The sequence below is a fragment of the Cebus imitator genome, unplaced genomic scaffold, assembly GCF_001604975.1.
Source record: "Cebus imitator isolate Cc_AM_T3 unplaced genomic scaffold, Cebus_imitator-1.0 Scaffold671, whole genome shotgun sequence".
Classification (NCBI taxonomy): domain Eukaryota; kingdom Metazoa; phylum Chordata; class Mammalia; order Primates; family Cebidae; genus Cebus; species Cebus imitator.
Genome location: NW_016107986.1, coordinates 690,327 through 703,783, shown reverse-complemented (window position 1 = coordinate 703,783; position 13,457 = coordinate 690,327). Strand labels below are relative to the sequence as shown.

The following is a 13,457-nucleotide window of genomic DNA, read 5'->3' as shown; positions in this document are numbered from 1 at the left end:
ATATATATATATATATTTACATATGATGGTTATATATATGTATGAATATATGTATGTATATGTACATATATATACACACATACATGCATATATACACACATACATGCATACATCACACACACACACACACACACACACACACACACACACACACACATAAAAACAAAAGTACCTGAGGCCAAGACTCTACCCAGACCAATGAAAATCTCTAGATGGAAGCCCTCAGTTGTTGAAAAATTCCTTGAGTGATTCTAACATGAAGCCAGAGTTGGGAACCACAGGTTCTAGATAGAAGCTATTTTACCAGGGCAATCTCAGGTATAGATGGGTCAGGCTCACATTTAATCCCATAGAAACTCACCTTTCCAATGGAAGGTTGTTATTCCAGTTTATATGAAGGTTGTTATAGCTTTCCTTTTCTCCCTAATGCCTCTTCCTCAGAAATATGCCTATGAAGGAACCTTGAGAGGCAAGCCTTCCAGGAACTCTGTGTATCCAACTCAGAGAAAAATCTCCCTGCTTTTTAGCCTTTGCAGAGGCAGCACAATACTATGACAATAAATCTAAGACATGTTGATGATCACGCAGGCTCAGAAAAGTTCTGCCCATAGGTTGAAATTTTCATCTGTTGTGCAGAGCGGAATTTTGTGATCCCGGCAGCTGGGAGAGACTGAGAACTATAGAGGAAAATCTTCCTGGAATCCTTTTTGGAAGACCATGGGCCATAAAATAAGTAAATAGATAATAATTTAAAATAGTGACAAGAGTCCTGAACTCAGAGTCAAAGGACCTAAGCTTAAGTCTTGGCTCTACCACTCAATGGTTGCGTAATTTCTGGCAATCTGCATTTAACTCCCTCTAGCTTCTATTTCTGGATCTGTAAAATGGGGCTAATCATAGTTGGCTCACAGTGTGGTTGTAAAGGTTAATGTAACATATGTGAGTTTAACCATGGTGGCTTAGCCGTGTGTGCATTTGTAGTGTTTAAAGCTACTTTTTAATTTTTTGTATAAGATGTCAAAATGAAGTTCAGTACCTTAGTCTCAGTGGAAGAAATAGTAATCTATTCTAACATCAGAAGAAAAATTGGTTGTGTTGGTCATACTGACAGATGATGTCTCTATATGGTATTCTTTTTTGGTTAATTGCAGGGACTTCCTTCCTTCCTTCCTCCCTCCCTCCCTCCCTCCTTCCTTCCTTCCTTCTTTCTTTTTTCTCTCTTTCTCTGTTTCTTTTCTTTCTTTCTTTTTTTGGTTACAGATAGAATCTTGTCCTGCTGCTCAGGCTGGAGTGCAGTGGCATAAACATAGTTCACTGCAGCCTCAAACTCCTGATCTTAAGCAATGCTCCTGCCTTGGCCTCCCAAAGTGCTGGGATTACAGGGATGTGCCACCGCATTGGGCCTAATTGCAGCAATTTTCAAGGTTAATTTTTCCTTACACTCAGTTTTCTCTTCAGACCTCCGCATAAGAATCAAAGCCTCTGGAACAAAGTGACTCTTACATGCAAAAGCACCCTCTGTATTTTTTTCTTTTTTGAGATGGAGTATTGCTCTGTCGCTCAGGCTGGAGTGCAGTGGCATGATCTTTGCTCACTGCAACCTCTGCCTCCCGGGTTCAAGCAATTTTCTCACATCATACTCCCTAGTAGCTGGGATTACTTGCACACACCACCATGCCTGGCTAAATTTTATATTTTTAGTAGAGATGGGGTTTCACTATGTTGGCCAGGCTGGTCTCTAACTCTTGACCTCATGATCCGCCCACCCCAGCTTCCCAAGGAGCTGGGATTACAGGCGTGAGCTACTGTGCCCGGCCCAAAAGCACCTTGTAAAAACAGATATATGTATACAGTATCTGTTTTATATATGTATACATACTGCCTCTGTTCCAGCTGTATACCACAGAAACACAGATTAGGAAAGCAGAAATTTCCACAGCCTTTGGGAGGCAAGCAATAGATGAGCCCTAGCCTAAGTCAAGTAAATATGCTTGACTCTGATAGCCAGTATCCACCTTTCCCTGTAACCATGAGTCCTGCACCCCTCACAGATGGGTACTGTGCTCATTATCCACCCTATTTACAGGGTGGATACTTGCCCTGGCACTGTGGGGGCCTCACAGAATGCATCACTTCAGAGGGGTTTTGCCACCCCTGCATCTTTGATCAGGTCTTACTAGGGTCAGAAGATACCAAAGGAGAACAATAAGACCATTAGGTATTAGAGCTGTTTCAGTAAGTGCAATATAATTAAGGGCAGCTTTTCTCACCTCTGCACTTGTGCCAAGTGAGGACAGAACTCCCTCTGTCAAGCCGAGGACATCAGACTTGACTTTGGAAGGGTCCTCACAGCTTCTCTCTCCTTTAGATTCCATGTTGCCAGTGACAGTTGCAATCTGGGAGGGTGATGATCTTCCATCTAGAGAAACTTGGGTCTCCTGGGCATCATATTTGGGAGAAAGCCAAGGGTCCTCTACAAAGGAGTCTGAAGCGAAGGAACTTCTATTTGAGGTGTCTTCTGTTTCCTCAGAGTGAATGACATCAGGCCCACTCTGCTCTGCCACTTTCTCCAGATTTCTTTCCTTCTGTGTCCTTTTCCTTTGGGCTCCTGGGTTTTTTTCTAAATTTTTTTTAGCCTTTGAGTCCTTTGATTTTCCTGGGGCAGAACAATTGGGAATAGAGACATAGTTGAGTTAATGTGATCTCTAGACATCATTTTTAGTAACTTTTTTTTTTTTTTGAGATAGGGTCTTGCTCTGTTATCCAGGCTGGAGTAGTCACCCAGTAGCATGATCATGGCTCATTGCAGCCTTGATCTCCTGGGCTCAAGTGATCCTCCCACGTCAGCCTCCTGAGTAGCTGGGATTGCAGGTGCACCACCATGTCCAGCTAATTTTTGTATTTTTTGTAGAAATGGGGCTTTGCCTCTTAAAGGAGAACTACAAGCCACTGCTCAATGAAATAAGAGAGGACACAAACAGATGGAGAAACATTCCATGTTCATGGTTAGGAAGAATCAATATCGTGAAAATGGCCATACTGCCCAAAGTAATTTACAGATTCAATGCTATCCCCATCAAGCTACCAATGACCTTCTTCACAGAACTGGAAAAAATCACCTTAAACTTCATATGGAATCAAAAGAGAGCCCGCATAGCGAAGTCAATTCTAAGCAAAAAGAACAAAGCGGGAGACATCATACTACCAGACTTCAAACTATACTACAAGGCTACAGTAATCAAAACAGCATGGTACTGGTACCAAAACAGAAATATAGACCAATGGAACAGAACAGAGGTCTCGGAGGCAACACAACATATCTACAACCATCTGATCTTTGACAAACCAGACAAAAACAAGCAATGGGGAAAGGATTCCCTGTTCAATAAATGGTGTTGGGAAAGCTGGCTAGCCATGTGCAGAAAGCAGAAACTGGACCTCTTCCTGATACCTTACACTAAAATTAACTCCAGATGGATTAAAGACTTAAACATAAGACCTAACACCATAAAAACCCTAGAAGAAAATCTAGGCAAAACCATTCAGGACATAGGTGTAGGCAAGGACTTCATGACCAAAACACCAAAAGCATTGACAACAAAAGCCAAAATAGACAAATGGGACCTAATCAAACTCCACAGCTTCTGCACAGCAAAAGAAACAGTCGTTAGAGTGAATCGGCAACCAACAGAATGGGAAAAAATTTTTGCAGTTTACCCATCTGACAAAGGGCTGATACCCAGAATTTACAAAGAACTAAAACAGATTTACAAGAAAAAAAACTAACAAGCCCATTCAAAAGTGGGCAAAAGATATCAACAGACACTTTACAAAAGAAGACATACATGAGGTCAACAAACATGAAAAAATGCTCATCATCACTGGTCATCAGAGAAATGCAAATCAAAACAACATTGAGATACCATCTCACGCCAGTTAGAATGGCGATCATTAAAAAATCTGGAGACAAGAGATGCTGGAGAGGATGTGGAGAAATAGGAACACTTTTGCACTGTTGGTGGGAATGTAAATTAGTTCAACCATTGTGGAAGACAGTGTGGCGATTCCTCAAGGACCTAGAAATAGAAATTCCATTTGACCCAGCAATCCCATTACTGGGTATATATCCAAAGGATTACAAATCATTCTACTATAAGGACACGTGCACACGAATGTTCATTGCAGCACTGTTTACAATAGCAAAGACCTGGAACCAACCCAAATGCCCATCGACGATAGACTGGATAGGGAAAATGTGGCACATATACACCATGGAATATTATGCAGCCATCAAAAACGATGAGTTTGTGTCCTTTGTAGGGATATGGATGAACCTGGAAACCATCATTCTCAGCAAACTGACAGAAGAGCAGAAGATCAAACACTGCATGTTCTCACTCATAGGCAGGTGTTGAACAATGAGAACACATGGACACAGGGAGGGGTGCACTACACACTGGGATCAGTTGGGGGGAAATAGGGGAGGGACGGTGGGGGGTGGGGAGCTGGGGAGAGATAGCAAGGGGAGAAATGCCAGATGTAGGTGATGGGGAGGAAGGCAGCAAATCACACTGCCACGTGTGTACCTATGCAACAATTTTGCATGTTCTTCACATGTACCCCAAAATCTAAAATGCAATAAAATAAATAAATGGGGAGAACAAACAAACAAACAAAAAAACAAAACAAAACAAAAAAGAAATGGGGCTTTGCCATGTTGCCCAGGCTAGTCTCTAATCTCTGAGCTCAAGAAATCTGCTCACTTCCCAAAGTGATGGGATTACAGGTGTGAGCCACCATGCCTGGCCCCTTTTTAGTAACTTTTAAAAGTTAGTATGCAATAGAATCACCTGCGGTGCAGATTCCTGAGCCCCAGCCCCAGAATCTGGTTCAGTGGGAATCTGCATTGTAACAAACACCCCGTGTGTTTTGGGAAGAGTAGTTTGCAGACCACCCTTGCTATTAAATAAGTTCTATTTCACTCCAACTTACAGTAGGGGCAGGACTGCCCAGAAGGGAGGCTTGTAGACACAGCTGGAAAGTCATGCCTTGAGAGTCTGGCTTGAGGTTGCAGCTTTGTAACCTGGCAAAGTTTAGCTTTCCACACTCTAAGGACCCTCCCTTCACTTCACCTTTGGTGGGGACACCACAAGTATTTCCTTTTCCTAATCCTGCCAATGCTACCCAAGTCATGGTCTACAGAAATGTAAACTCAGCAAGAGTTAAACAAGCAAATCTCAAAAATAGATTTTGCTCAGGAGCGTACCCATTGTTGTCCTTTCCAGCAGCATTGGATTTGTTTGGAGGGTATTCTGTACCATGTGGGAAGTAAAGAATGGCTGTAAGTTTTAGGCTAAAGAAAGTCTTCAGAAGCACAGGAATCTGAGTTCCTGGTCAGGGAACCAAGACAGAAACCGTAGCTTGGAGGATCATTCAACACTGTGGCATCCTTCCCCTTCCCAAATGCTCTCACTACCCAATACTCCGATTATGTGATATAGTTATTATTTTATGGAGGCAGTGGTAATAGAATCTGTTAGGAGTCAAATAGGAAAGGACAAACCCTGGGTCTACCACTTTACTGTCTGATCTGCTTGATGTTATGCAAGTCACCCAACCTTGCTAAACCTCAGTTGCTACATGAATATAATAATAAAACTTCCTTCATGGAGATGTTGTGAGGATTTAATGAGATCATATATACAGAGTCCTAATAGAGTAGGTATTCAGTAAATAGGTGCTGTTATTATTATACTTTCTTTTCTTGGTGAACACAGGCCTCTAGGCTCCCCATTTTCCTCTATCTCTATCTATTAAGATATTGACATGAAGTAAGGCTGCAACACCATCCTAGCTCTAGTAGTCAAGGAGACTCAAAACAGAGCGTTTGTCTGGTAGGATCCATGCTAATTACCCACACCACCTTCCGACCCCCAATAGGAGTTTTCTCCAGTTTTTGTTACTTGCCAGCACACTCTCTTACCGACGGCAGCCTCTGCTTCCCTGTAGATCTTTCCTTCTCTCTCTCTCTTGAGTGCTTTCGTTTTGTCTGTCTTGAGTCTTTTCTTTCTTTTGGCTTTGTCAATCAGATCCCTCTCCTAAAGGTGAAAAATCAAGAAAGGGGACCATGATATTTATAGGAAATGAACAAAAAGAAAAAACCATCAAAGAAGACTGTGTTGAACAAGGTGACAGACTGGCTTAGAATGGAATTTGTGTGAGTTCCAGGTAAAGCAGAATAATGAATCTTAGAGAATGCAGAGCCAATGGGGAGATTCAAAGGTTCAACCTTTGATGTAAAACTGCTAGGAATAATTTCATTAGCGAAAAGAGGAGGAAAACATACTTTATGGTCTGCCTCCTTTCTTAGATTCTAATTCATGATCTACAGAGCTGGATCAAAGTGAAACAGTTTTTACCTTTGCTAGATTGGTGTTGCCATGATTAATGGTTAACTATTGTAAATCAAAACCAGCTTTATTCACTGCAGAATTATTTGCTAACTTTCAGGAAACCTAAGGGAGATGACCACCTTTCTCCATGGGCTGGAACAACACAGTTCTTCCTCCTAAGAGGATGGCAGAATGGGGCAGTGACCACCCACTCAGTACCTTTGTAGGAATTAGAAATGGGCTGGGTGTGGTGGCTCATGCTGTAATCCCAGCACTTTGGGAGGCTGAGGTGGGTGGATCACTTGAGGTTAGGAGTTTGAGACCAGCCTGGCCAACATGGTGAACCTCCATCTCTACTGAAAAAAATACAAAAATTAGCTGGGAGTGGTGGGACATGCCTGTAATCCCAGCTACTCGGGAGGCTAAGGCAGAAGAATCACTTGAACCTGGGAGGTGGAGGTTGCAGTGAGCTGAGATTGTGCCACTGCACTCCAGCTTGGGTGACACAGAGAGACTGTGTCTCAAAAAAAAAAAAAAAAAAAAGGAATTAGAAATGGATGCTCCATCCTTCATGAGGCTGCAGCCCAATGTGGCTGTACAGGGCTTCGTAAGCAGAACACAGGCTGGACTTAATGCTCCCCTCATTCGCTTTATACAAAAATGCCGCCCTCATAGTAAGCACTCTATACAACTGTACATGATATCCTTGATGAGATCCAGGTAGGGCTTTCAGACTGGGCTTTTAGGTGTTTACACTCACATGACCGATGCTGGCTGTCTCCTGGCTAAATAGTCTTGGTTCAGCCTTCCCTTCTCTTTCTCTTGGAAGAAGAGATGTATACACAGCACTCAACCTCTCTGGTGACTCAGGCCTGTGTCCCGGAAGTCCTCTGTGGAGGTGGTGTACATCATAATCTCTGCTCCTTTGAAAAGAGCACACCAACAGGACCAAACTAAAGAAAAAAACTCTGGTGGAAAGAAGGAGGGCAAGTGAACCAACATTGAGCACCTGTTCTCTGCAGGCCCTGTGCCTGACATTTGGCATACTCAGTCAACACTTTTTCTTCTGCATATCCCATGGTAAGGAAGATCAGAAAGATTGGTCTTCACTTTTGGGGTTTCCTCAGATAAATCCTAAAACTCAGAGAGTGGGAGAAGTCATTTGCTCTTTGGGGTTGCATATTTATGCTTTTAATTGAATGACAAAGAATTATTTAACTGAAATTTCTTCAATGGAAGGATTAGCTGGAAAAAGAAAGTGACCTTTAAGAAAGATTGTGTTAGGAACATGTAACTATCCATTCAGTCCTTTATGCCCTCTGACTTCTATCTTTATCAAATTCAGCCACTAAAAGGTTATGTGCTGTGGTGGTTTTATCCATTGTAGAATTGCTGTCACTCACTGAGTGCCCTGAGGATAACTGACTTATGCCCTCTGGGTAAAAAGGCCACTGAAAAACAGCCCCATGCATTGCAGTGACAGGAGCAATAGCAGCTACTGTGTGCCAGGCCTGGTTCTGGGCATTTTATTTTATTTTTTTTTAGCTAAATGAGTATTCTCTTTACTGTGCTCTACAGGGCCTTACTGTAGAAACTTGAGAAATATTTGTTCAATGAGGTGAATGGAATTTCCTGTAAATATATGAGTCTTTAAATCATTCAGTGTCACTCTATAAAAGCCCATAGGAGAAGTCTCCTTTAGAATTTAGTGCTTGGAAAACCTTTAATTTCCCTGAGGAATAGGTATGCTGCAAATAAGAACCACAAACCTGATTGTTTTACTTTTTTTTTTCAGAAATCTCTATGTCAGGAATCCCTCTGTCAAGCCTGAAATTAAGTCATGAAGACTGTAATGACTTTTGTGGAAGTTTGTGTTTTTTGCTCCTGATTTAAAAGATTTCTTTTAGATTATTTTGTGTTTTTTGGTGGAGGGAGGGTGGTTGTCATAAGCATTTAAAATACATTGTGAGCAAAGATCAGGTATAAAAATTTAAAAATGGAGTTCCTCTGGTGGCTGTCTCATTCATCGAAGTGCCTTTCCCCCTTTACTTCTGGGGAACGCAAAAGCTTTTTGACCCAGGAGGGAATCTTTACATCCCAGGGCAGGTGAGGGCAGGTTTTTGGGAGGTCACAATAGGCTGTAGTTCCAGATGGAGGCAGAGAGGCCACACCAGCTCCCACTGCCAAAGGGGGCTTAAATCAAAACACTATGCCTGACTGGCCGGGCTCACAGTAAGCACATTGGTACAGTACACAGGAAGCACTCAATACAGGCTAGCAATTATTATTAATATTGGTGTTAGGATTATTAGCATTATTTATTTTACTCAGGGCTGATTGAATGCTGAGGGGAGAAACCCAGGTTGAAGTGATAGATTTCAGCTTTCTAGGCATCTCTGTAGATTTCAGATTGGACAAATGGAAAGAGCTGTTTCCACATGGTTAGAGTTAACTTCACCCTTCACCCACCCATTCAAATAATATGGTTTTTAGGTAGGAAACACACCACTATATAGTCATCCGCAGAATCTTTGTTTCTTAGACAGCCATTTAATTTTGGCTGTCAGAGCACACTGTCAGCTGAGAATTCTCATGCCTGTCAGAAAATAACCAAACTAAATGAATTAAAAATACAAACAAAGTAAAAGCAGAGAAGCTCGTGTTATTACAACTTTGAACACTTACACCTTTTGCACAGTATCTGCGTCTGGGGTCTGGATGTGCTCAGTCTGGGAAGCACTGAGAGAGTCAAGGGTCATACTCCTTGGCTCTGGGTCTGTGAAAACAGAGTATCAATCAATAAAGGACAATAGGCAGTTATCCTAGGAGGTGATCAGACATGGAAAAATGTCTACCTGGTGAGAGTCAAAGGCATGCAAATTAGAACAATGACGTATGCTATACCTAGAAAATTAGCAAATGCTTCAGAAACCAGGGCTGGCACATGGCAAGTAACATTTAAATTAGTATTAAAATATCCTTTGGGAAAGTGATATGACAGTATGTATCAGCAATCAGAAAAATGTTTTAGCCTTTGATCAGGAATCTCACTCCTGGGTATTTATCATAAGGAAAGAATTCAAAAGAAGAAACAAGCTTTTTGTACCAACTTACTTATTATAGCATTACTATTAATAATGGAAAATTGGAAACAGCTCAACAAGGGAGATTGGGGAAGTAATTTATGATACATTAACTTGACATTTAAAATTATGGTTAAAAAGATAAACAATATGGAAAATATGATGTGACAAGTAAAAATATAAACTACAGAATAGTGTGTTAGAACGTTATAACATCTGGATGGATACAAACTGGAAGAGAAAACAGAAAAAGGAAATAATAGATAACATTGGGAGGTTAATATGTATTTATATTTCCCCAGTATGGGTATAACATTGAGAAACAAATTGATTTTTGCCGGGCGCAATGGCTCATGCCTATAATCCCAGCACTTTGGGAGGCCAAGGCAGGCAGATCACGAGGTCAGAAGTTCTAGACCAGCCTGGCCACCATAGTGAAATCCTATTTCTACTGAAAATACAAAAATTAGCCGGGCATGGTGGTGTGTGCCTATAATCCCAGCTACTCGGGAGGCTGAGGCAGGAGAATCGCTTCAACCCAGGAGGCAGAGGCAGAGCAGAACTCCATTTCAAAAAAAAAAAAGTACATATGGTCTGATTCCATTTATGTAAAATTCTAGAAAATGCAGACTAATCTGTAGTGACAGAAAGCACATCAGTGGTTGTCTAGGGATGAAGGAGGCTGGAATGGGGGAGGTATGAGGAAACTTTTAGCAGTGATGAATATTTTATTTTGATTGTGGTGATGGTTTCATGGGAATTATACAATTTCAAAAGGTCTAATTTATTGTATGTCAATTATCCCTTGATAAAGCTGCTTTAAAAAAGTAGGAAGAGATATGTTAATACAAGAAAAGTGCCTAAACTCGTGCCAGCACACGGTAAAAACAAACAAGAACCAAAAAAATCTCACCATGCCCACTCTCTTTACCCATATACAACTACTGCAAATATTTTGGTGTATTTACTTGTATATACTTTGTATATATATATATACATGTATATATAAAATGAATATATCATATCATATTTCCATAGAATTGATTAGTATATATTCAATTTTAATCTACTTTTATATTATAATTTTCCCATATAATATTCTTAAAAAAATTTTTTTTTAATTCTTAGAGACACAGCCTTGCTCTGTTGCTCAGGGTGGAGTGCGGTGGCATGATCACAGCTCACTGTAACTTTGAACTCCTGGGCTCAAGGGATCCTCCCACCTCAGCCTCCTGAGTAGCTGAGGCTACAGGCGTACACCACCACACCCAGCTAATGTTTGAAAATTTTAATTTTTGTAGAGACAAGGTCTCATCATATTGTACAGGCAGGTCTCAAACTCTTGGTCTCAAGTGATCCTCCTGCCTCAACTTCCCAAATTGTTGAAATGACAGGCATAAGCTGCCACACCTGGCCTAAATGTTCTTAAAAAATGATTTTAGACTGGATGTGGTGGCTTATGTCTGTAATCTCAGGACACTGGGAGGCTGAGGCAGGCAGATCACTTGGGCAAAGGAGTTTGAGACCAGTCTGGGAAACATGGCGAGACCCTGTCTCTACAAAAAAATAGAGAAATTAGCTGGGCATGGTGCCATGTGTCTGTCGTCCCAGCTACTCAGGTGGGTGAGGTGGGAGGATTGCTTGAGCTTGGGAGGTCGAAGCTGTAGTGAGCTGTGATGGTGCCACTGCACTCCAGCCTGAAAGACAGAGAGGGACCCTGTCTCAAAAAATTTTTTTTAATAGCACAGTATGTTATCATATGAATGTACCATGTGTGACTTAACCAAACATGTAATTAAAAAAATTCATATTGCTTCTATTTTGTATAACTATAAAAAGTGTTGCATATAATATTCTTTTTTTTTTTTTTTTTGAGACGGGGTTTCACTCTTTTTTCCTATGCTGGAGTGCAATGGCACGATCTCGGCTCACCGCAACCTCCGCCTCCTGGGTTCAGGCAATTCTCCTGCCTCAACCTCCTGAGTAGCTGGGATTACAGGCACGCACCACCATGCCCAGCTAATGTTTTGTATTTTTAGTAGAGACGGGGTTTCACCATGTTGACCAGGATGGTCTTGATCTCTTGACCTCGTGATCCACCCGCCTTGGCCTCCCAAAATGCTGGGATTACAGGCTTGAGCCACCGCGCCCGGCTGCATAGAATATTCTTGAAAGGAATTTTTGTTTTGTTTGTGAGACAGTCTCGCTCTGTCGCCCAGGCCGGAGTGCAGTGGTGCAATCTTGGCTCACTACAACCTCCACCTCCTGGGTTCAAGTGATTCTCATGCCTCAGCCTCCTGAGTAGCTGGGATTACAGGCATGCACCACCATGCCTGGCTAATTTTTGTATTTGTAGTAGAGATGGGGTTTTGCTATGTTGGGCAGGCTGGTCTTAAATCCTGGCCTCAAGTGATCCACCTGCCTCGGCGTTCCAAACTACAGGTGTGAGCCACGGCATCCGGCTAGGAATGTTTTGATTATTAAAAAATGCACTCTTTGTCCACATTTCTGATTATTAACAGATGTACAGTCCTCAAATCACAATGCCTACTGCCAAATTTTTCCCCAGAAAATTTGTACCAATTTGTACTCCAAAAGGTTATTCCTTCCGTCATTTATCAGATTTACTGAATATTTACTAAATGCCAGGCATTGTGCAAGGTGCTGGGAATATGGTGGTGAATCAGTTAGACACAGATGCTGGTCTAAGGGAGCTTACATTCCAGTGGGGAAGATGAATATTAAAACAAAACAAAACCTCAAAACACAAAACTGTTTTTGAAAGGAAGACTCTAATATTCAATTTGTGCCTTTCTGAGAAGTAGATTCTTGCATGAATTAATTAATTTAGACTCAGTTTTATTTATTTGAAGATACTATACTTTTAAAGAAAGATTTGAAAAGAAAAAATTCACCCATTATCGGCATCATTCCCTTAATACTGTGGTTAATCCATTTTTCTTTTTTCTTTCTTTGAGACGTAGTCTCACTCTGTCCACCAGGCTGGACTGTAGTGGCTCGATTTTGGCTCACTGCAACCTCTGCTTCCTGGGTTCAAGCAATTCTCTGCCTCAGCCTCCCGAGTAGCTGGGATTACAGGCGCCTGCCACCACGCCCAGCTAATTTTTTTATTGTTAGTAGAGGTGAGGTTTCACCATTTTGGCCAGGCTAGTCTTGAACTCCTGACCTCATGTTCCATCAGCCTTGGCCTCCCAATGCTGGGATTGCAGGTGTGAACCACTGCACCTGGACTGTTAATCCATTTTTCAATGTTTGGTTGTGGTTTCCCCACCCAAGAGCTTCTTTACAACCTGGGTTTCCTTCTACCTCTACTCAGGTTCAGGGAGGTAGATGTCCGCTGTATCACACATCTTTAGAGGAGGCACAAGACTATTAACGCACAAAGGTGGTTAAGGAAACTGGAAACGTTGACCAGGCTGTACCTTGGAATTTATTTTGTCTTGGATAATATGTAACATTAACAGAGAGCAGAAGCTGGTCGAGTATCTTTGTGTCAAAGGGTAGTAGTTCTGTGAGGGTTTCTTTCCTTAACATCGCTGGCTGGGAAAAAACTCATTGAAGACCCTCACTGCTCTTCACTTTTGAACTCTGGGACAGGGCATGAAAGGACCAGCAGAGGGCGCATTTGTATTGACCAAAAGCTGTTCTACATTGAAACTTCCATTGTCATTAGAATTGAAACCCTGTCGGTTTGGGGATGTGGACCATAGAAGGGTGTTTTTTTTTTTTTTTTTTTTTTCCCTCTCTCTTAGTAAAATAACCTGCTATTTAGGAAGTATTGAAACAAACGAAGTCAGTGCTTTGAATAATAACGTACAACTTTTAACTACCTTAAAAAAGTGTATACAGGCCAGGTGTGGTGGCTCACGCCTGTAATCCAAGCACTTTGGAGGCCAAGGCAGGCGGATCACCTGAGGTCGGGAGTTCAAGACCAGCCTGACCAACATGGTGAAACCCCGTC

General features: G+C 41.7%; 1 protein-coding gene across 8 annotated transcripts in view; it reads right to left on the bottom strand.

Moving 5' to 3' along the window:
* The window catches only part of KIAA2012 (KIAA2012 ortholog), a 129,247-nt gene that overhangs the window by 10,736 nt on the left and 105,054 nt on the right, over positions 1–13,457 (bottom strand). For all 8 annotated transcript variants that reach the window (XM_037734843.1, XM_037734837.1, XM_037734838.1 and 5 more), the window contains 4 exons: positions 9,078–9,168; positions 7,153–7,315; positions 5,984–6,098; positions 2,271–2,656 (listed from right to left, as the gene is read on the bottom strand). In XM_037734843.1, the coding sequence (XP_037590771.1) occupies positions 2,271–2,656; positions 5,984–6,098; positions 7,153–7,315; positions 9,078–9,168 (755 nt within the window). The remainder of the gene's footprint in view (positions 1–2,270; positions 2,657–5,983; positions 6,099–7,152; positions 7,316–9,077; positions 9,169–13,457) is intronic.